Source organism: Pholis gunnellus, assembly GCF_910591455.1.
Source record: "Pholis gunnellus genome assembly, chromosome: 5".
NCBI classification, from domain to species: Eukaryota; Metazoa; Chordata; class Actinopteri; order Perciformes; family Pholidae; genus Pholis; species Pholis gunnellus.
In genome coordinates this window covers 18,901,613-18,926,419 of record NC_136531.1, presented here as the reverse complement: position 1 = coordinate 18,926,419, position 24,807 = coordinate 18,901,613, and the positions used below count along the sequence as shown (strand labels likewise).

The 24,807-nt window shown below is 43.3% G+C and overlaps 1 protein-coding gene across 1 annotated transcript; it reads right to left on the bottom strand.

Annotated features, from left to right (window-relative positions):
* Positions 1-2,306: 2,306 nt before the first annotated feature.
* Positions 2,307-23,900, bottom strand: smc3 (structural maintenance of chromosomes 3). Its single transcript, XM_079159234.1, has 29 exons — positions 23,745-23,900; positions 23,020-23,095; positions 22,772-22,810; positions 22,587-22,654; positions 22,243-22,314; positions 21,747-21,826; positions 21,567-21,645; positions 20,839-20,956; positions 20,520-20,695; positions 20,225-20,305; positions 19,432-19,596; positions 17,814-17,935; positions 17,312-17,525; positions 17,101-17,204; positions 15,245-15,344; positions 14,181-14,341; positions 13,887-14,028; positions 13,372-13,522; positions 12,577-12,727; positions 10,133-10,286; positions 9,831-9,989; positions 8,308-8,415; positions 7,894-8,002; positions 6,490-6,737; positions 5,196-5,408; positions 4,521-4,712; positions 4,083-4,260; positions 3,549-3,655; positions 2,307-2,818 (listed from the first exon to the last, which is right to left on the bottom strand). The coding sequence occupies exons 1-29, from the start codon at positions 23,757-23,759 to the stop codon at positions 2,747-2,749; spliced, it is 3,654 nt and encodes a 1,217-aa protein (XP_079015360.1). The 5' UTR covers positions 23,760-23,900; the 3' UTR covers positions 2,307-2,746.
* Between the last annotated feature and the right edge of the window lie 907 nt (positions 23,901-24,807).

Here is a 24,807-nt window from a genome sequence, read left to right as displayed (position 1 = left end):
TTGTTAATATCTGGCAGAGCAACAGATCTGCTCTCTGCTGGCAGGCCCAGAGGGATGAGGTGTCCGTGTCACACCAGGCTCACTGACGTGTTGGCAGTTCTTTTAACCAACTGACTTTGAGGTCAGTGTGGCTCACATTTAATGTTAGCAGGAAAACATTGAGTGCAGACTGTATGGGTGATAACTGCATATGCAGGGAGGTCCAGGAAAAACACAACAACGGCGTAAAATGACGTCAGTCAGGACACATAATGCGTATCATTATGTCCCTTCTTGAATTCCTGTTTTTACATCTCAATTGTTTCTTTAAATTTAACATTCACTCTCCTTAACACAAACAACTAAATTGCTCTATAACACGTCTGGCATAAACACCACGCTACTATCCGTAATATTGTAATATTGTATATACTGGTGAGTTTCGAGTAGCACACATCAATAAAACACCAACACTTTGACGCCTATGTTTTACATCTGAAATCTCTCTTTCAGAAGGAAAGGATGTTGAATTGTACTATGACCATTATGTCAACAATACCTTCATCAATCATTGCTATCGTGAAATACATTTCTGACAGCCGAACAGGAACGGAAAAGTACTATACATGTAAATAAATGCTCCTTCTATACCAGAATAATGGGTTGGTAGAGAAAAATGTCAGCGCAATAACAGCTAAGGTGTGAGATGGTTATTTCTATTTTTCCCTTCATACGTGTGAATATGTTGTGGAGGAAGCAGCAGGAGAGCAGTACAGCAGAGAGAGTGTGATGTAAAGCAATGGTTACCAAGATAAAGTAGGTCTAGGCAGTATCAAGCAAAAATATACCAGTTATCTCCCTCCAGCAGCAGGCCAGACATGCATTTCTGCTTTAGGCGACGTCTTAACACCATGTGAGTGCTGGCGAAGGCACCAGGCCGAGATATTCAGGAGGTCTGTGGTGTTACAACAGGGGCCTACGATCCATCTCAGGAGGTCACCTTTCAGACAGGCCTGCCAGAGCAAGTTGAAGTTACAGTCAACAGCCACGCATGTGTGACCAACAGGATCATCGATATCACAAGCACAATGTGACCGAGGTGTAAGGGCGGCGCGATGAGAGTCACTGACCTTGTGTCTGATGTGCCTTGAAGCTGAATCTTCCTTCCTTAGATATCTCAAAACAGTTTAGGACTAAATACAGGAATAGACATGATGAAAAGAAATAAGGAAATAAAATATAGACATGATTAAAAAAAATAGAATACAATCATAAGTATAAAGCACAAATGTTCATTTTTTTGGTTAACATGTGAAGTAGTTTTTAAAATATGTGTAAAAACCAATAAAAATAGGATTATTTCTATCTATGCATCATTTTCAGCAACACAATGTTTGATACATTTTGAAATACTTACTCTGTAAAATCCTCTTGAATATTGTACATTTCCTCGAGAGTTCAACCGTACAAACCGTTCCTCTTCATGAAAGCTTCTTGGTGACGTGAGGATGTCGGGTATCGGTGGCACAGCACCACCTTGTGGTCTAACTACGTGGAGCGAAACACTGACGGTGTTTGTTTTCAAATCTTTTATTATTTTTTTAAGTTTTCTTGTTACATAGAAATGAACCAAAACATTTAGAAAGCGTGTAAAACTAGGTGCAACATATGAGGAGTTCAATCCCAAACTAAATATCCAGTAAGGAAATAAAGAAATGATAAATTACAACTTGGCGTTCCACAAAAGCGCAACTACTACTTCAGTAATTTCAGGACCCAAAGAGATCTGGTTCTCCATCTCGGAACCACTTTGACTTTTAATATGTTGACTGATAAAGTTCAGGAAGTTGCGTTGATTTCCACAATGGATATCTGGTGTTATGGAATTAAAACTTTCATATATTTAAATTACCTAAAAACAGGAAATTACACAATACAGTAACAACCATAAAAAGGAACCACAACCTTTGAACATTTTAAACCATGTGGCTGGTTATGACAGATACAAGTTAGCATTGTTTCAACGAGTATAAAGAGGATACATTACAGAAACCTCGGTGTGAACAAAGACTCTTTTACCAAGGGGGGGGGGGCAACAAAAATAAGAATGCAGAAGAGCTTGAGACGCTCCCATCTCCACTGAGCTGTCACAATCTTCATCTAAGTCATAACAAAACACTCAACTGTACACAAGATGATTGATCTTCCTCAAAAGGTCCTGAAGGTTTAATCTGGCACTCCGCATTTTAAATGACAGAAAACCAAAACTCTATAGTTTGCCAGATAAAAATGAATACAGTAGCACAAAAAGGTTTTGTTCTCTTCAGGACCTTTTTAGGCAAAAGAGGAATCTTTTTTTTTTTTTTTTTTTTTCAGTGTAAAACAATTACACTTGTGTTAGTCGTCAGATCCAGCGTGGGTGAAGCACACAGAGACACGGCAATGCTGGAAAGTGTGCCGAAAACAAATGTCTCCCGAAGTGAAAAAAAATGGTTTTTTTTCCTCAAATTTGTAGTTTTACCAGCCTGGAATGATGTCAAAAGGTAAACAGCAAATATGAGTTATTTGGAGCTATGGTGTAAATCCAATCAAACCTCTTCCACCCTTTGGAGATGGTGTGAGAAGCTGAGGACGGTCTGCATGGCTGAGACTAATAAAAGGTGGATTGAGTGAGAGATTTCTGTCTTTGGGCTCCGTTGTGGAAGGTTTCAAACTACGCAGGGCAGCGTAGAGGAGGAGGAGGAGGAGGATGAAGAGCTGAGGACTATTAACCATGGGTGGTGTCATCCTCCACAAAGTCTTTAGCCTGCTCCGCTGTGATCACATCAATGTGACTCACCTAAAAAACACACACACACAAGTTAATGACCAATCAATGCCCCATTTTAGCGTCTGTGACTAAGCAGTGATCACTTATGTTATCAAACCACAAACACTCAAGAGGAAACATGTTCTTTTCACTAAGAAAGCTCAGAAAACCGACCTGAAAAACAGGGAACCAATGGACTGAAAGAAACATGGTGGCTGTTGGTCTGTTCAACCTTAATTTACAGGAAACAATGACCGTCCTGTGGAAAACGTCCTTAAAGGGATAGGATTTATTTTCCGTTATATTGATTTTCATTTCATATTTAAAAACCGATGACGACACACTGGCAGAGGTTAGAGTAGAACCTGCTCTTTATGGATTTCACAGCTATGACTAAAGCCGTAATATTAAACAAATCTGCCACTGCATGTTGGATCTGATGCTCAGAAACATGGTACGGATTATGCCAGCTAATGGAATAACATGACGTTTAATTAAAAGATTTTTGGACAAAACTGGACTTAGAATGCCACAGAGGCGAATTATTCACCGGGCTGTGGTTGCAGAGGCAGTGCTCGTTAGATTAAAGTCACTGTTGGTTTTGAACTCTTCAGGGAGATTGTTGATGATTGTAAAATTATATAACAATGACCAACATTTCCATATAACCAGGAGGAAACAAAATATCATGGCACTGTTGCAACCAATGCATAGAAGATTGAAACAGCTGCGCAAATCCTCCCTTTAGCAGACGACTCACCTTGTTTCTGAATTTGACGCCGTAGAACTTGTCAGCGGACTCCAGCAGCTCAGGCCTGAAGGTGGTGGTGATGAACTGGGCGTGGCCTGCTAGCTCCACGATCATGTCTGGAACAAGGAGACAAGAGACTAGGACAAAGCTTTCTCCCAAAGAATGGAAACCACCATTTTCTGTTACGATCATCGGTTACATTTGTATTTTATTTATCCAATACAAACAGTACAACCCGTCTGACACAATGACAACACAGACTGAGGGGGTGTAGCTGTACACAGACGTCACAGTTGCGTTTACATCCCGGTTTCAAGGCTCGGTGCGGGTTTGGTCCAGCAGCAGAAAAAGAAACTTGTTGTTCGAGAACCTTAGCACATGTTGCTGATGGCGTACAGCTAAAAGTTTCCAAGCAGAGCTCACGCTTGTTAAATTTGACTCGGCATTACGCGCATCACTTGACCGCGCAGACTGTGCGGCTGCAGGTAACGAACAGCGACGGTTCTGCGCAAGTATTCACTCTACTCCACTCGCTCTTTTTACCTGAGACAGCCTTCCTGTGCTGGGCATCAAGGGCCTGGTCGATCTCGTCAAACAGGTAGAAAGGAGCCGGGTCACACTTTTGGATGGCGAATATCAAGGCCAGAGCCACCAGAGACTTCTGGCCTCCAGAAAGCTGCTGCATCTCTCTCATCTCGCCCTGCTTGCCTGTGAACGACACCTACACACGACAAGGGAGGCTGCGCGTCAGAACCCAGAACACACGCAAGAGACACTTCATATTTTAACCCGATGGCTGCTTCAGTTTTTTATATTCTCTGTTTTGCGACAGATATACTTCTGTGCCGTTATGAGAGCTTATGATGATGATGATACTTATGGCACATACTACACGGTGACATCGCTATCATTGTAATGATTATCGTAATAAATGACGTTCATCAACTGTTCCAACGGGATAAAATGAATTAGATCTCGTACCCGGATGCCGACTCCGGTGAACTGGTCCACGGAAGGAACGCTGCTCTGTGAACCGGAGCCCCTCTCGCCGTCTGCACCTCCCTCCCCCTCATCTTGAGACTGGCTGCCTTCAGCGTCACCCTTCTTCATCACCAACGTAGCTTTGCCCCCCGGGACCAGCTTCAGGAAAACCTCACTGAAGTTCTTTGACACCTGAGGAGTTAAAAAAAAAACAACAAAAAAAACATGAAGGGAACAAACAAGGTGAATGTCAGTCACGTTAGAAAATGTGTTCATATAACCTAACGCTGAAACAAAACAAAACATTTCTAAAAGTACAACTAGGAGAATGAATATTAAGTGAAGTAGTTTACCAGATTGACCAAGAATATATATATTAACACTGATAAAATGTTGCCTATTTGCAGCAAGCATTACATTTGCTGTACTGTTTCCATGCGCTTTGGTACTGCAGTAGTATTTTCCACCAGTAGAGATTCATTATTGTAATTGTACTAACAGTACAGCGTTTCAAAGTGTCTGCGATCACCAGAGGACGTCAAAGGATGTTTTCCACAACAGTTAAATCACTATTAAATGCTGACAGACACTAATGGTGTTTCACACTGGTTGGATATTGATCCGTTTAACTCCAGGGACCATATTTCATTCGTAACATTGCATCGAGCCACGTACCTGCTTGAAGGTGAGCTGGATGGCCTCGTACTTGCGCAGCTCCAGGACGTTCATGAGCTCCATGATGGATTTGTGGCCGCGGTCCAACTCGTCCTGACGCTTGATCAGCTTCTCCTTCTGCTCAGAGAAGTTGACGAACTGGTCCAGAGCTTTCTTGTTGACGTGACTGTACTTCTTCAGCTCCGTGTTGCACTGCTCCAGTTTTCGGAACAACTGTTGGAGAAGAAGAAAAAGTTAAAAAGGTGAATCATCGTTGCCTTATTGGTAAATCAGGCTGGCAGACTGTCGAAAATATTATTCACTTTTATTTTTCCTGGTAAAGAGGCTTTAAAATACACAATAAAAACCTAAACTTATCATAATTAACTATATAAGGCATGCACGCTCGATTTTAACATTGCTATCTGAATTTTTTGGAAACTTCTGAAATCATAATTTCTTCATTTAGCATTTTTGCTGTTACAACTGCACGGCCCTTTGATTATTTTCAGATATTTTATCGTCCCACCAAAATATGGAAGCAGAATTCTGCCAACAAACCCGTGTGTCTGCATCTTGAAGCTTTGCAAAGCTAGAAAAGTTAGCTACATCTCGCGAGCATCGGAGTGTGCCGTGACACCACTTCAGATCCTTCATTTCGGTATTTAAAAGTATGTTGCTACATTCTATTCATGTCTGAAGATGACCTGATTAAGAAGCAGCTTAGTCTGGATCAAAAGTGACGTGTACTCCACAGACTCTCAAACTATAAATGCATCCATCTGAATCACTAACGACCGAGGGAACACGAGCGAGTGCCATCATTACTTGGCCCTCGCTCCCACTTCTGCAATCAATGGCGCCGTCTTGCCCCCTGAGCAGTGTCCTGTGGAGAGCGGCTAACTATGTGGAGTGCTTATGAGAAAGTGTGCAGCTATTTTCAGCATTGTCAAGGAGGGGAGATCGCACGCACGCACGCACAAACGCACGCACGCACTTGTGAAAGATGCAGCCAAATCCACTCAACTCACAGTCTCCCAGAGGCAGCTGGTTAAAAAGTTAATTAAAAAGATTCAGAGACAGAGCACTAACCAGTGAGTCACTGGTGAGTGGGTGGGATGTGATGGCCCTGGGTCTTATTCCTTAGGAGAGCTGGCTCTATCTGTGTGTCTGTGTGTGTCTTGCAGTGACCATTGCTTTATTGTCCCTTCACTGTAGCTTAGCGAGGAAAGAGTGGCGGGTTTTGGGGTTCAGAGGGTTAAAGCAACAACTCATCATGCGTCATCGTCATTCCGCACTGTGTGTGTGTGTGTACCTGTTTGAGTGTGAGGGTCTGGTACTTCTCAAAGGCCTCCTGAGGCAGCGAGCCGAGCTCTCTGATCTTCTTCATGCACTCTTCCTTCTTCTTGAGCAGCATGCCCTGCCTGTTGGTCATCTTCTCCAGCTCCTTGGTGTCGTGGTTGATGGCGTCGTTCTGGTCCTTCTCAATGTTCTTCCAGCGCTCCATGCTCTTTATGTAGTCCTTGATCTCCACCTCCGTCTTGTCAACCAGAGTATCCAGATCTGGGAAAAGACATTGGAGGGTGATGGTAAAGTTATTCCCTTCACTCATAAACTCTCAATACAGCCCTATCCATAACGGTGGAGCGCAGAGCAAAGCTCTGGTGAGCAGGCATATGAAGAACGGAGATGCGGGGAGACAGATTTGTGGAGAAGGAGGCAAACTGGTTTGTAATTAAGGATTCAAATGAACTCGACACTCATGCTGATTAACAGGGCTCCACCAGAAACATCTCCAAATGCACTGTAGGGTGCAGAGTCTGGAGATTACTTCACAACATCTTAGTTCTGATAGTGAGCGGGTTTAAATTGCCTTAAAATCAACTGTTATCCAACCCGATCGCCGTTCAGCACGAGCCTACTTTAGAACAAAGGACTGTGTATAATGCAGACTAAGGCCGTGCTGTTTAATATGTCTTTAATTAATTAGTGACAATGATTAAATAGGAATTCATGCAAATTAAATCTATTCAGGACAACTGCCTTCCATCCTCTGAGTCACAGCACCGCTAGAACAGAACAGGAGCAGCGGGCAGGCTGTCTCTGAAACAGGATGTTAACACACACAGTCGATCACATCACAGCAGCTCTCGCCATCTGCTGCTGGTACAAACCAGGACGGTCTACAGTTTCTGCATTTAGATTCCCCAACTGCTATTTTCGGACTCAACCGACAATAAATCAGTTAAGATTACTGATATCAGACAATAGCGATACACTTTGATTTGTTAGTTGCTAGAAATGATACGGTCTATAAACCGGTGACCAGTACTACATTAAAAGGCTCCGAAAACCGTTATGTTTGTCTCTTGATGCATTTTAACATGCCTTTATGAAATAATGAGTCTATATATATATATATATATATATATATATATATATATATATATATATATATATATATATATATATATATATATATATATATATATATATATATATATATATATATATATATATATATATATATATATATGTGTGTATGTGGTGATCTGGATGAATTATCAGATATTATTCTTTGTTTCAGGGTCCTGAGGGGAAAGTGTGTGTGTGTGTGTGCATGATTTGTTGTTTAAACCTTCTAGTTACAAGCTTTAGCTTCTCTAAACGTTCTGCTGCCCACACCGCCCCAGTGCTGTGTCTGGGGTACGATGCGTACCTTCCGATCGCGCCAAAGTGTCCTTCACACGTTTGTTGATGCCGTCCAGCTCAGATGTTGTGGCTGTGAGCACCGTGCCTCCCTCCGTCTCTCGCAGCTCATTTAGCTCCTGTGTCGATGCAAATAAGGCCACATCGGAAAAGAAAAGAGAAAGAGGGTCATTCAAATTCAAAACACCTCTTTCCTGACTTGTATGTATGAAAGCATTTTATCCACAACTCTCCATATACAACAGCTGCAGACAAAAAACCTTGAACTTGGTTACGCAGGTTTGTATAATTTCCCTTAAGAATAACAAGAAAAGAACTACACTGCAGTGCAGCCACACATACATCTGACATTACACACTCGATGATCCTGTATGTAGAGCCGTACTGCGACAGGTTTCTGAGGAGTGTAAAGAAGACCGTGTACCTGCTCCACTTGGTCAAGACGCTTACGCAAGTTCTCGTTGAGATAGGTTTCCACTCTGGTCATTATGCCCTCCAGCTTAATCCTCTCGTTCAACAACTGCCTGTTGTCCTGCGGGTGGATAGAGGGATCAAAATACAATGGGTTACTCTTTGCCTCTGTGCAGACAGACGAGACGTTGGCACATTCTCAGCAACTCAATATTGCAATTTTGAATGATATCGGCCTTTGGTATTGTACACACTCTGCTGTAATGTGACAACAATATCCACTTCTGTTTGGAAATCGAGAATAAGCAAGTCTCTGGTGACTATTAATCTCCGTGTGTGCATTCACTTCAGTCTTATTAACAGTAACTCCTAACTAAGTGTGATGTCGCGAGCAATGGGATTTGACAACCACCAACACGGCAGAACCGAACATGAAAGGCTCCGTGTTGCAGGGGCGGAGTTGTTGCGCAACCGTAGCGGGGACGGCTGAGAGATCGTTGAGATGAGAGCGGAGTGCAGCTGGTGTTGAAAGAGAACGAGGGGGCAACGCTGGATCGCAGGAAACAACCCACGCGTAGAAGCTGCCTGCTACTCTCACCTCAGTCAGGTTTATTGGAACACTACACGTGAGCACAGCGAACACTCGGAGGAGGAGGAGGAGGCGGAGGCGGAGAGGGAGGGGGGGGGGGGGGGGCGGGGACAGAGAGACAACAACATGGAGGATAACTGGCGTATTGTGTGAACTACATGAAAAGCAGCTGGAGGTTTATGAACGCATCCACGAATTCAGCTCAACAGGGGCCCCTCAGAAAGGGTTGAATCCATTCAAATCAAACACTGAGTCTGTTGCCACTCCATATAACTAGGGGTGGGTGTATAATAAAAATGTATAATCACCTTATATTTGTTTGATTTTTTTGCGTTGACAGTATTCTCAAAATAAAAAAAAAAAAAGTACTCCACTTAAAACATGATTCTACCAGTTGTCACTATTGTCAATGTAAGGGAACATATTTGTTAACAGATGTGTTTATTGGCTCCAAATAAGTATGAAAATGAGGTGTACACATGTACACGTGATGTAATGTGATTTATTCAGAGTTAGCAGAAACAGTCATGCTGTTTCGTGAGGGAGCTGTATTGCTGAGCAACCTGGATCCAAGCAATATGAATGTTTAAAAGAAAATCCACATTACTGTTTTATTAAAGTTTTCTCTCCTCTTTTCCCCACCGCCACAACGGGAATTACATTACACTTAAAATAATTTAACCCTTTGAGGAAAGCAAGAGCTGACATTACCAAACGGCGGGAGCCAGTATGTCTCCATCGACGGTACAAGCTGTGTGGCGGTGACGTAGTTCATTGGGTGCTGTATCGATGTAACTCACTGACCACCTCACTACAAAACATTTTCAGATTTTTCCTCGACCCAAGGCAAGTCCATAGAACCTGCGACTGTCAGTTATTTCAAGGTGTGAAAAACCGTGTCTAACACCCGACACGGACCACCATCTCTGTCCAACCCTCCCACCCACCTGCTGGAGTTGACGGATCTCGTCGTTGAGGTCATCAACGCGCCTCTGGTCCTCCAGGCTGAGCTGAGAGAGCAGATCTGTGCCGAGCTCGGCCTTCAGCGACTCCCTGGTGGACTCCATGGCATGGAGACTGGCCTCAAGACTTTGGAGACTGCGTTGCTAAAGAGGAAGAGTCGGACATCAGTGGACAGCACGGACTGTGTGCAGGGAACAAGCTGAACCCCGGGGCGACAGATCATGCAAACTCTGGGCTTGTATGTACGTTGAATGATGATATTGTGACAACATCGGCTTCATGATACCTTGGGCATGAACGTCTTCTCCGACTGCTGCCTCTTCTCCTTCAGCATCTTCATCTCGGACAGAATACTGTCCCTGGATGCCTTGAACTTCCGCTGCTGGGTCTCGATCTGCTGCATCTGGTTCATCAGCTGGTCGATCTCATTGTTGATGCGTGGAGGCGGTGATTAAGGAAGTGCAAGCCAATGAGCATTACAGATGAGCATTTTCATTTTCTCTCAGCAGTAACTGAGCAAAGACGTTTCAAGTTAAGTTGACAAGTCAGACTTCTAGTAGTGCGAGTCAAGTCAAATATCACAAATCCTCCATCCCTTAATTCAGATAAGGAAATAGATTGCAAACATATGAAGAATGAGTGCACATGACTTGCGCTGCTGAAGCTGTATTCTGTCCTTACCATCAGTATGGAGTAGGACAAAAAAAAGCTTTATACACAAATAACCGACGCAACAGAGAGCTGTTTTGTAGAGGGTTAGATAATAAAAAGGTCAGAGGACGACTAACTTGTAGGCTTTTTAGTGAACTCAAGAGTGCGTAAATAACAGGATTAGCTGTGTCCTCATTGATATCAAGGCAGAGGATTAAAGAGGGCTTCACGTCACATCGTTAATCTAATCTAACAGAGAAGCTTATTGATCGACCAGGACTACAACGTGGGCCTTTGAGGTTTAACAGAACTCAATTAACACTGAAGCCAATAAATCTGCTGAAAGTCAGAGGACTGCCCTGCCTGAGCAGACGGAGGAAATAGATGGTTGAAGGTCATCTGATCATTGTCTTTAATGGGAACAAGCTGTCATCGGGTCACTAACTGCGCTGAATGAAAGGATTTATAAACCTGCATTAGTCCCTGTGATGACCATGAATACAATATAAATCAGGGTAAATGGACTTGTAAAGCTTTTTTTTTTCTAGTCTTCCGACCTCTCAAAGCGCTTTAACACGACATTCATACACTGATGGCGGGGGGGGGGGGGGCCTAACCCTGTCACATAAGCAGGTCAGTAAGAGTTGTAGCAGTTACGAGCAGTCGCGTGCCCTAACGTCAAGACCTCAATCCTTCCGCTGCAGCCTGGTGCTGGTGGATGGGTGAGGTGCACCAGTGTCATGTCGTGCTCATGGACGGGGCAGAGGTGGAGAGTGAACAACAACAGGCTTTAAATAATTGACCCGTTGTCTGACTCACCGCCGCAGGACTGAAGGACTAGCGCCATGTCATCGGCTCAGTCATGCGTCTCCCCTGCCTACTCACAAATGTACGTAATCACCAGGTGCACACGTTAACGCAGTACTGGCTGCGAGTGAGAAGCTACACGCAATTACACAGGTGTGCAAACACACACGCACACACACTGAGCGGAAGTGACCATATTCATAAAGATACCACGGATGCAAACCCAAATCCTCTCTGATCCGCCTGTCCAGAAGTGAGTCATGGCTGTGGCCGGTATCAACATAAACTAATCCTTCTTGACCTGCTCAGGCCCTCTCATTGCAGCCGAGTCGGCCTCCTGCCGGCTGAAGTGGCGACATAACCCAGATAGATCTAATCCACATTCAAAAGACTCAAGACATGTGACATCAAACTGTAATTGAGCGGAGGCGGTGTCAGGGGTGGTATAACTCCTCTCCTAGATAGGAGAGAGTCTCCTGTACAGCGCAAGGTGGCAAATGAAATAAAATACTTATATATCAACAGAGGATGTCAGTCCTAAGAGAAGTTTTCCATCTCCAACGCGCTCTTTAAGAAAATATTGACTGCGTTCGACTATGTTTCCTCCTCCATTTCTCCAGAAAACCAATATCACATGTGCCTACGGTTTATCACACTTTCTGTTTTAGACATAATCTAAAGCTCGCCCTGCTCTGCCTGCTGTCCTTAAAATATATATAACCATATCCAATCACCAACGTTTAAGACCAAACCAGAAATCTAGGTGTAGTAAGTAAGTAAGACAATTACAAAGTAAGCCTACGATCACCTGAACAATACATCAATGATAAGAGAACTTGTGTCTCCGCAGGACTTGGAGAAACTTGTCCATACATCTATTTTCAGTAGACTCGGCTACTGCAACAGCGTCTTCACAGGCCTTCCCAAAAAATGGACGAGACGGCTGCTTTTGATGTAGAACGCTGATGCTCGAGTCCAAGAATGTGGATCACTCCACTTCTGAGGTCTTTACACTGGCTTAGTTACATTTCTGACAAAACTTGCACTATGCAATTAAGAACATAGTGTACACGGTGTACTAAATGGAAGTGTACTAACGGAGGTATCTGAATTGAGACACAGCAAATACAACTCAGTGGAGTGTGATCACATGGTGACGTCTTTTACAGTGACAATGACTGTTCTGACTTCCCAATGTAGAGCACACGACACCAACATGTGGACATCAATGACGTAACACCGTCTCGGTGAGATGTAACTGGAAGGATATGTTCGATGTTCCTGCGCAGGTTCTCATTGAGCTTGGCCTCCAGCTCGCCCAGCTCCTCCTCAGCCTTCCTCATGTCTTTCTGCAGCTCCAGGCGGGACTTCCTGGTGTCGTAGTAGCCTCCCGTCAGAGCTCCCCGGTGGCTCACCTGGTCACCTAGAAGGTCACGACACAATGTACTGCATATAAGAGATAAAGGGCTTCTACAGTACTGGAGCTGACGCATAATGACGTATCGGCCCACATGAAACGGTTGGACGGGCTTAATACAGTCTTGCGACAGCTAGAGATTGCAGATTTTATTTTTTTGTTTTGTTTTTCAGAGCATTTAATTTCGAGAAGAATTTCAACAATTTCTAAAATATGGTACCTACCCTAGCTTTAACCATCATTGAGGCCTAAACCTTACAGTCAATAAATAAATACGGTATAATGATTCTTAATTTAAAAAAAGTTAGGCATGGTTTTAAATAATAATATCTATTTACGGGCTAAAAAACACAGTAATTCACCTTTACAATAAATCACTATACGTTTACAATCTGGTAGGCCAACTCATTAAAATGTGCAATTAATATGATCAGTGTATATGATGGAATAGTGCCAGTAGAATGTGTCAGAGGACACAACATGTGGGCTTTTACACACAAAAGTCTAGTATTAGCTGTGTTTTCTGAAAAGGGATGCATCAGCAAGATACTGCTGATGTTTTCTTTGTTTTTATTTTCATGAGAGCTGCTGCTGCTTTCCTCCTATGTTCTCGTGGTACATTCAGTGCGGTGCATCACAGGTTCGCTTACCCTCGAGAGTTATACAGTCCATAGTGAACGCTCTGGCCAGCTGGGTGGAAACTTCCATGCTGCGACAAATCAGAGTCTTCCCAAACACGTGCTTGAAGGCCTTGTCGAAGGTGTTGCTGTAGCGCAGCTTGCTGATCATGGGGATGGCGTCCTAACGGGGCGGAGACACGTTGGTATGAACACAGTGGCGAATATCACACACACACACACACACACACACACACACACACACACACACACACACACACACACACACACACACACACACACACACACACACACACACACACACACCATTAACAAACCGTCTACCGCAGTGTAATACGTGTAACTCGGACAATTGAGGGAGCTTGTTGTGCCCTCATGTCCCAAGGGGTGATTAAGATGATTAAGAGTTTTAATGATAGGAATAAATCCGATTCATATAGCGCATGATTACTACACCTTAAGTCTGTAAAGTAAGATCTTTCATGGGAACTGTTTGGGGTCAAAATGTACTGCCTACAGTCCCTTACGTTGGTCTCGGGGTAGGCCGTGTCCCTGACGTCCAGCTTGGTCAGGGGCAGGAATGTGACTTCTCCAGGAAGGTTCATTTTGTTGAACTCAGTCAGTATTTTGGTGCTGACCTCGTCAGTCTCCACAATGTGATAGAACAGTCTGGGAAAACATGAGAGCAGGTAGACAGGCGTCATTGTAAACAGTGAAAGTACACACGACACGTTTCTTTTATTAGTCGACCTTGTTTGGTAGCGACACATTGTTGTGACATTTTGCAAGGAGCAAACTGAATGTAGAAGGCCAGTCCTCACCGGGTACCAGCGGTCACCTCCACACAGGTGTAGAAGGCCGGCTCACACTCAAAGTTATTCATGACGATGCCGTGGTAACCGTTGATGACATGCTGGTTGATGCCCTTCCGACGGAAATGCTCGAGGACTTTGTTGATGCTGTCGATTCCGTTCAGAATCGACTGGATGACCGCAAGAGAAAGACGAAGATTAACGGAGTCTCACTTCAAGTGGGAAACAAAAAAAAAATCTATCATTTTAAAACTTTAGAGAGGAAAATAAGCATAAAAAAAATACCAAATAAAATTACAATAGCAGCCATGATCTCTTCTCTAACGTAGAAAATGATGAGAGAGGGATTTCTCAACAGTTGAAATAATGTGCGGTGAAGAATATGTGAAACTTTGCATGCGGTAAAGACAAAAATGGACTTTGTATTTTGTTAATATTGTGCAGCACTATGAATTGTACAGTATGAACATAAAAAAGCGAGCGAGGAGTCCATCCTGTTCTCTGTTGCCTGCTCTGGAGACGGGATGAGTCAGCTGGGACCAATGAAAGAAAAATAAAAAACGCAGGACATTTGTCCATGAAGCTACAAACAGCCTCCTTTCATCTCAGCAGCCATTACTCAGAAGCGATATCTGATTGATGTATCATGCCCAGAAGAAACGACTGGCAGTCACTTGGACGAGGCAGCGAGGAGTGAGTCATATGTAAATTTAGCTGGCTGTGATTAGGTGCCAGTAGCGAGGCAGATGAATGATTCCACTTGATGTACCTATCCTGACAACTGGCTGAGTCACAAAGCGAGTCCTTCGCGGTATGCAGGTGGGCTCATATGGAGGAAAAGAGGCACTTTATCCACTCGGGGGTTTGATTCATCTTCACTCGCCCATTTCTTCTCTCACAGAACTCCGGCAAGTCTGTGCATGTGTGACGGTTTCTACCTCTGGCGTACAAGAGCCCTCTCTATCTCTCACACACACACACCTTTCTCTTTTCCCCCAGACGGAAGCATTAGGTATCGCGTGGCTGCATTATGCGAGTCGATAATTACGCAGTTTGTGAACAGTGACACGGACCTTGCCGGTGGCCGCTCGAAGGAGCTGCTGCTTCTTCTCCAGGTCCTCTCGTTTGGCCGCCAGCGCCTGCTGCTCTGCGTTCTCCTCGCGCCACAGGTAGCTGGACAGACACAGACAGTCACACGCCGGTTCACTTATGTCACCGGGAAGACCAAAAGCCAAGTGCAGCCATGACGCTCGCACAAGAAGAAGTCAGTCAGTCATTAAAAGAAAAGAATGCATCCCAAAATGAGGACACTGCACTGAAAGGGTTGTCCTTTATTTGATTTGTATATAAATGGTATTTCTCTTCCTAAAAATAAGGAAACTGTTTATTTAACGATGCAACTCGTCGTCAGTAAATGCAGATTCAGTATTTGCAATATTAAGTGAATTATAAGAGTATTCCCCCCCAACCCCATTATTTCAATCCGCATACAAAGTCACTGAATTTGTGTTAAATAATCACATTTAAATAATGAAAGCAATAAAACGTTGCTTCCATTAGGCTAATTCTGTATTTGTTCATATTTGTAGATGATACACTTGTAATAGCTTGCAGCTGTTGGGTCCGCCCGTCCTCTTATCAAAGATGTCATTATGCTGCCTTTTCACCCACTGCACCTGAACAATGGATCACAGTGAACTGGAGGGCGGATTCAATATCAGACAAACCTATTCATGTAATCCGTTTCATATAGTTATTGTACCGAGGGCCAGCTATTCAATTTAATGGAATTAAATTAAAAAGGTTCCGAAACCTCTTTTGTTTATTTAAAAAAAACACACATTTTGCCTCGAGTGTGCCGTCAGGAAGCAGCTGCCTCGACTACATTTTCACAACTAACTCACAACACGATTCATCCCCCCCGCAGGACGCACTTTGAGCAAAAAGGTGTCTGGCAGCAGAGATCAGAGCTCACCGTCGCATAAATAAAGCTTGTTGTTGACAATCACAGCACACAATATTCTGCTGAATCAGCATATCGGTTTAAGGGAAGAGTGAACAACTCAAAACGTTCAGCTGAAAGCGAGATGCAGGAATGACTCGTCGAAAGAATCAACTAAATTAGGGCTGGAACGAATGTCAGTTTATTTTTCAATTAGAAGCTTCAACTGAGGATTTCGGATGAAGCTTTGAAGGTCTGTCGTCATATTTTATGATACGAGCCTAAATAACATTTAACATCCTGGAACTAAATCCTACATTTGAAGTTAAGTGATTCATCAGGTTAAATGAGTTCGTCTTTTGTTATTGAATCAACTTTATTTGAGGAATATAACTCTTCAGTGCTGCCTCTCTTTGTTTTTGAAATGCTAAATGGAAACAAATATGGAGTGAAGCAAAGTATTTTGTTTGATAAAAACATGTTGTGAATTTTGGATATGATTACATCTATCTTTTTTTCAATACATTTTGACTTCTGGACTTTACGCCCCTGAGTTATTGGAAATGAGTCGGACACAATCCTAGGCAGCCATCACTGAATCCAAATCTACAAATAGTATGATGATTACAAATACTGTGATAGTCGACTTATTGGTTTGAGTATTTGTTTTGGTCAAAATTCTGTGACTCCAGCTTCTGAAATGTGAATATTTTCTGTTTTTTATTTGTACTCCTCTTTGACAGAAAACAAGTGTCTTTGAGTTGTGAAAAAAAGAAATTTGAGGACGTCATCTTGGGCTCCGGGAAACACCGATTTACATTTTTCACAATTTTGTAATCGACTAATCAATAAAATAATAAACAATGACGATCTGGATCATTAAATCACTGTGAATAAAGCTTTGAACGATATAAATCAAGCGATGCTAAACTAAAAATAAGCACAAAACTAGGCTGAACTTTAAACTGGGAAAGACGAGCGTCTTACTTTCTTTCGCTCTGCAGCTCATCTTTCCTGTTCTTGACTTCGTAATACTTCTTGTCGAGCTCCTCAACGCGGGTCTTGACTTCATTTAGATCTTGATCGAGTTTCTAAAAGAGACAAGTTGAAGGTTGATCAGGTAAAACGTCCCTGTAAAATAAACCAAGTATTCACCGGAGGGATAGATTATCACTTTGATATCATCTTCAAAACATACACTGTACTGCTCGAGGTTCTTCTCCTTGCTGGTCTCCGTGTCCTCCAGGTCTTTGTGGATGGCTGCGATCTGCCTCTTCTTATCATTGATGGCCTGGTCCAGAGACTTCAGCTCCTTCTTAATCCACTTGTCCCTCTCTTCTTTCGAGGTGAACTGGCTGCCACGGCCCTGCTTGGCATACAGGTCGGTCCTCTCCTGCGTGGCCTGGGCCAGTCTGGAGGGAGGCGCAAACCACAGAAGGAGATCATTGATCATTTACAGCCACAGTGTCGTACAGGTGCGACTGATTCTTCAGGGTCACCTCCCTTCAATTTAGGGTTCCACATGTTCGCACGACACCTGCAACAAGCGGCTTTGTGGGAGAACCCACAGATGTCTCGTGAGCATCCACCTGTCGATCTCTCGCTACCCAAATGAATTCAAAATGGCATGGCTGACTCATCGAGTTATACCTGGTCACCGGCTGCTCAAGGGGCCGTGGCTGAGAATGAGTCATCCCTACCTGGATATGCCCCGCTCCTCTTTCTCCTTCACCATGTTGAATTTGGGTTCGGTCTCCTGCAGCTCTTTTTGCTTCTCCTCGATTTTCTCCAGCAGCTTCTGCCGCTCCTTCAGCAGGCGTTTCTGGAAGAGCAAGATTGGGGATTTTACAACAAAAAGAGGTGGGCAGAGGAAGAAAAGAAGAGAAAGAAATATACATTGTACATTTATGATTCATCCAAAATGGTTCAACAAATATTATCCTGGGTTACTCAGCTTGGATCAAATATTCATATTGTAATATAATGATTTAACTGTTGACTTTCGTGTTTAACGCAACATAAGAAGCGAACAGAACAGATCTCGGTGTGTTTCGTGGTGTGAGACAGATATAAATTAGAAACAGACGGTCGTGGAATTCGAGGTGCAGTGATGCACAGCTTTGGAGACGGAGGCAATCTCTTAAAATGAGTGTTAAAATGTTTAGATTTCTAATTTATTCAGCATAATTAGCATGCATTTAGTTATAGCATACTAAAGTAAATATGTATGAACCAAACGCCGTAATGAATGACCATAAATTCACAGTTCCCATCACTAAACTGACTGCGCCTGTAAGCCACAATCACAACTGAAAAATGGGACACTACATCCTACACTGCATTAGTGCTCAGTGACTCCTGGTGTTGACAGTGTGAGTGGTGATGGTGATGGTGGGTTGACCCCCCCCCCCCCCCACGTAGGAATGAAAATCTGTACTCGTGTGTCCACGCCATCTCAAATCAGAACCGTCAGCGGCTCGTGACGCAGTTCTGCTTCCCTCGCGTTTCATTTTGCTCCAGTAAGTTTTGGCCGATGCTCTGCCAGCCATAGCCAGGTGGGCTTAATCCAGCCAACAGCCAGCATGCTGCCTGGGGCCCATCACGGGTCACTCACTCACTCACTCACTCACTCACTCACTCACTCACTCACTCACTCACTCACTCACTCACTCACTCACTCACTCACTCACTCACTCACTCACTCACTCACTCACTCACTCACTCACTCACTCACTCACTCACTCACTCACTCACTCACTCACTCACTCACACACACACACACACACACACACACACACACACACACACACACACACACACACACACACACACACACACACACACACACACACACACACAATAAAGCCGCTATATATGATTATCATCCTCGTACTCACACGTGCACACAAACTGAACACGCGGCCATACGGAGAGCGATTCATGCCAGCTCTGTACACACAAACTCCCGCCAGGAATGATGTACAGTGGAGCTGAGGGCAAAGAGTCTGATGCACAGGCTGGTGCCTCCTCTGTTTCGGCTCTCAATTCATCCAACTATTGGATCAGCAAAACGTTATTCTGAAAGATTCAGCGCTAATATTTCAACTGTATCGTTAGGCCCGAACTGCTTTTTTACTAAACAAATGCTGGTTTGGGTGTTCACAAACTGTGAGGCTTTACTCGCGGGGAGGTAGAGAAACAGACAAGCATCCTTCTCTACAGACAAGGATGGTGCAGGGGGGAGGGGAGGGGGAGGGGGGGAATGTTGCTGGTGCAGCATCACGTGTGCAGAGTGACGCAGATGGGAGGCTTCCGTACCCTCTGTTCGCTGTTGCCTGCCAGCTCGTCCTGCAGGTCCTTGGTCTTCAGCTCGAGCTTGGTCCTCTGCTTGATCTGCTCCTGGCGCTCAGCCGACAGCTGCTCTTTCTCCTCCTTCATGGCGGAGATCTTGGACTTCAGCTCTCGCACAACGCGCTCCGTCTCCTGCAGAAGGCCAGACAAAAATAAAAAGACACCGGCTGTGAGATTTAATTCAAAAAGGAGCGTAAATGCAACGACTTACTTCCTCTTCGGTGATTTATCGACTCTGCGTGTATTTAACTGTCAGGAGAGTTGGATACATTAGTCCTATAACAATGTTATGTTAAATGAATTATGCATGTACTCATTTGGTAGGCTGCCTACAACAGGACATGTAAACAAGGACCACGATGACGTGAGCAAACTACTCAAAAGTAGTGGTTTCTGTAGATTAATTCTGTTTGTGATGCCTTACGTTTGTTGGATGGATTTACGTTCTGGATTAGTGACGCTAATGATTCGCAAAACAAGGCCGTATGATGAGAGAGTTCAATCTTGCTGAAATCTGTCACAGAGGGAAATAGTCAAGCGTAATAAATTCTGGACTTTAAAATGAATAAATCACTTCTCAACTATTTGATTTGAATGAATCGAACACTGAACACCTGAAATTTGACCCGGGTGATTTAAACAATAAACAAAATATTGTGAGTTATTTTTAGAGAGAATGCTGTGATGATAGTCAGTGTATATTTTCACCAATCCTTTATCCCAGATGTTAAAGCTTCTGCTGCGAGGTGGAAGTCTTTACCTCTACTTTGTCTCGGGCATCTTGCTGAGCGTCGCGCAGCTGTCTGGATTTGTCTCCACAGGTCTCTCTCTTGCTGGACAGCTAGAAAAAAAAAAAACAGCCAAAATGTCTCACACAAGATAAAACAGAATATTAATATTAGCTGCCTGTTATTATTATACAACATATACACGTTATATAGTAATAAGGGCAGTGATCATTTCCCACCCAGGTACCAAAACAGATGTTGATCATAAAGTTCAGTCTTTTACTTGCTGTACACACATTATACCATTTGTTTTTTTCGGTATGTTACCTCATCCAGTTTGGCGCGGGTTTCATTCAGCTCCTGGTTGTAGATGGTGTACTCCAGGGCTCTTCTCATCTTGTCCCACTTCTGGTACTGAGCCAGCTCCTCTTTCTCATCCTCCAGGGTGTGAAGACGCTCCTCGATGTACTTCAACAGCTCGTTGATCTTCTCTCGCTTCCCCTCTGAGGAACACACACACACACACACACACACACCAGGTTGTTGTTGTTTTTTTAAACGTGTAAATCATTACTAACTGCACACTCAACTTCCTAGGACTGGAATTGCTTCGATAACTATGATGTAATGGTGAATAATGACATACCCGTCTCCTTCATCAGCGAAATACTCTCCTCTTTGCGCTCATCGTACACCCGTGTTCCTGCCACCTCTCTGAGCAGCTTCAGACGCTGGGAGTCGGGCGCTGTGGCCATTTGGTTGATCTGCATGAACATTGAAATTATAACGCGTGAGATGAAACGCATTTAGTCTTGGACGATGTGACGAGATTATCGATCAAGACGATAATTGCAGGCCACAACTTGTCCGTGCTGAAAAAAACAATATTCAATTATGCGACGCCCGTTATTAGTTTTGCGCTGTATTCAAGTAGTGAATCAAAAAAAGTACCAACATGCAGGCATACGTCTGATTTTGTGAAATTGTGGTTCTATGAATGGAATTAATGGTAGTGTTGGATTGCTGCATGACTATCATGATAATTAAGAGGAAACCATTTTTATCTTATTTTTCCTAAAGCAATACTGTCGGCAAGAGAACTTCAAAATCGGCCCAACACAAAACACACTGCTGTTCAAAGCAGCGCTGAGATTTTCCTGCCTGACAAATTATGACACTTTGAATATATTTTAGCAGATGACGATTTCTTATTTAACACTAATCCTTAAATCAGGCCAAGACGTCCAGCGTAAGTACAGCTGGTGCTCTTTTTACAGCTCTGTTTGAATACGCATTAGAACGCATTAGACGACACTGTGAAATGAACTAGTACGTCTTTAACCAGTGTGAGTTTGGCACCCACTCCTTTCTCACCTTTCCCTGCTTCACGATGTAGTACGGGTTGCTGCGGGAGAAGCCAGCGCTCTCCAGAAGGTTCATGACGTCGTTCTTCCTGCAACAGTCGCCGTCACCATCAAACAAGTGATTACATGGATTCGCAGAGTTGTCATTTCCTGTGATTAAATGAACGGTCAATCCACAGACAATACTTACGTCACCATCTTCTTGTCTAAGAAGTACTGGTCCTTCTTTGCGCCAATGACGCGGCGAAGGGAGACTTCCTCTTTGTCGATCTGGAGGGAGAGACCGTTACCAGCGGTGAAGAGGAGAACCATACACAGCAGCTGGTTATGTCACAGTATTATCAGTGTTATCAAATGTTTGGATTTCTAGAGTGGTGCAAACATCCGGCCTTCATCATCAGAATAATAAGCACTGTGTGTACTGAAGGCAGTGTGACTACATCAGCAACCTAGGAAGACAGTACAACATGAACAACATAATATCGTGATAATGTACCATTTCGCCTGGAAGCCTGGAATAAGGATGTTGTTGTTGTTAAGAGTTATTTTAAAAAGGTGATACCAGTATCTGGTACTTTTGATGCACATTGTTAAGAGTCTTGGTACAAATCAAGTTGGAAAGAATGAATCAGTTTGTCTACAACGACATTGTAATAGGATCAATATGAAATGTTTGCCATTCCTACCGGCAGCCGGTTGTCAGAGTTGTCAAATATAATCTCCACAAAAGCCGAAATGACACGAGGACCAGTTCCCTCCTACAATGACAAGGGAGGGAAAAAAAATCACAATGTATTATTGAATGCCATTTAATAATTTCAATCTCTTACAAAACTTCATATTTTAACAGAAATGCAATTACAGTAATCCTATGTAGACTTTTGTGATCCATCAGTTATTAGGAAGCTACAAGAGCGTCTGTCAGCGTAAACATGTCCAACAAGACATTTCTACACAACCACTCAATGTGTCACATGACCGTTTTCAAACAGTACCAATGATCTGCAGTGTGACATTTGACTGAACTCACATGGAGCAGCGCCAGGCGCTGTTCAGGTCGCAAGTGGCTGAACTCATCACTGAGCACAAACTGGATGGCTAAAGAAGCAGAGCAGAGAAACGGCTTTAGACAACACAAATAACCAACATTACACAGACGGGGGGATGTTTGACTGCTGTGTGGTAAAAAAAAAAAAATCATTGAGGGAGACGTACCATAGAAAAAGTTACTTTTTCCTGAGCCATTTCTTCCAACTGTAACAGACAAAAACACACACAATGTGACAACACGGTGATATAAGTAGTGAGCCCACCAAAGTGAGTCTGTGGCACACCAAGTTTTCTGGAAAGTTATGTTAGTAAGGTGCCTTCCTTCAAAGTATATCCCCTTACACCAACATAGCGAAAAGTACGAGATAACACAACAAAACACGAGTGAGACGTGGGGATGAGCGCGCACTCACCGATGACATTGTGCTTTGGACTGAACGGGTCCACCACAGTCTGGTCCCTGTAGCTTCGGAACCCCTGGATGATGACCTGCACAAGAAGCCAGACACCACCGTGAGCATCACATCCTCCTCTTTTAGGAAAGGACGAACTTAACATGAAGTTACGTAAAGTGACTTAAGAAGCAAGCCAGCAACTATTTCTGAATGCAGCAACATTGCTACCTACATAAACTAGACGCAACGTTGAAAACGTGTTTGCTCAGCATCCAATGTGTCATTAACGGGGCCTTGACTGGCCGCTGCGGTTTGTGCCAGTGTTCATTCAGGACGGCAACGGGTTTGCAAGTTTGCAAACAAAATAAACCCTACGTTAGACACACTGCAATACTATCACAGCTCGTGTTTACATATGATAAAATCGACTGGAATATGATATCGTGCAACATGAATTGAAAAGTGATAAATCCGCTAACATAACGTTAGCCTTGTAGCGTTAGCTTAGCATCCCGAGTAGAGTGGACGGGCAATTCAACTCGAGATTAATCCAGCCAGGTAGCCTTAACTAGCTTAGCAAATACGCTATTTAACTTATAGCTGTCGTTTGTGTAATGTAGCATAGCCTTGCAATCTAATTGACGTTAAAATGTGTGCAAAACCTGAGTATCCCGGGCACAACCATATAGTGAAATAACGTGAAGAGTTGGCTACACACACAAGTCTGGGGGCCGTTAGCTCACCTGTTTGATGTACATGGCGGTCTAAACAAGGCGTCTCCTCGGATGAATTTGGAGATAAGCTCCCTCCTCCACTATAAGAAGCCAGGAATTTAATAACCCCAAACTGAACAAAATAATAGAAATCGATGCATTAAAAATTGGTGAAACACTGTGTGGGATAAGAGAATAACATGGAAAATGGCGGCGGGGGCGGGATATCATGGACCATACCATTATGTGAAAACAGGATGGCAGCAATAACCATTACGCGAAATGAAGTGTGGTAGATAAATTAACCATACAAAATTAACAAAATCACCCAACATTACTGTGTCTTTAACCTTTGGTCTTATGTGTTTGTGTGTAAATAACATGTAAAACACGTTTGCTATGTACTTACCTCCCCATTTGTACAGTTGGTACAGTCTAGCTGCCTGTCTTCTAGGCGCCAAAGACAGAAAAGAGTCGATAGCGCTGAGTAGCCTGCTAGAAGCGGCAAAGTGCTAGAAAACGATGGTAAAAACTATCTTGTTAATCGACAAAGACTGCTGTCTACTGATACTCCTCACAACTACACGTTTTATTCTTGAACGTCACTCTGTTTCAAAAAGCAATTTTGACTGAAATTGGTTTTCATTTGTTTCCGTTAATAGTTTGTTTAGATTGCAGTGGGTTACACTTTGACGATGAAGAGTCTAGTCATGTGTCTGTCTCTGTCACTGCAGGTGTCACTGTTGCCTCTTCTGCTGTATTTAGGCCTGTCCCGGTTTATTGTTGCGAATGTAAACATCCTGCTTTCAGACACCTGGATGAGCTATCTAGAGTACTCCGGTAGAAACCAGGATATGACTTGCAGTGTTTCAATAAAGCTGTACGCCTATTTATTTCCATTTGACTTTCAGTTTTTATTTACCAGTTACATATCCAAATTTGTGGAATTTTAAATATTTTTTTCTGTTGAATTTAGGATTAAGTGCTCCTTTATGGTTTGCAGGTTTAAACATATCCTGGATAAGATCTAAACCAGGATCAGGCTTAGAAAAAAACAGGATGCTAATGTGCATGTAAACGCTCTCATAGATTT

Coding starts and splice junctions, on each gene's coding strand:
- smc3 (XM_079159234.1), bottom strand. Junction 14,029..14,180: donor GAGGTGACCGCTGGTACCCG/GTGAGGACTGGC, acceptor ATGTTTTCCCAG/ACTGTTCTATCACATTGTGG. Junction 5,409..6,489: donor AGACCCTCACACTCAAACAG/GTACACACACAC, acceptor CTTCTCCAACAG/TTGTTCCGAAAACTGGAGCA.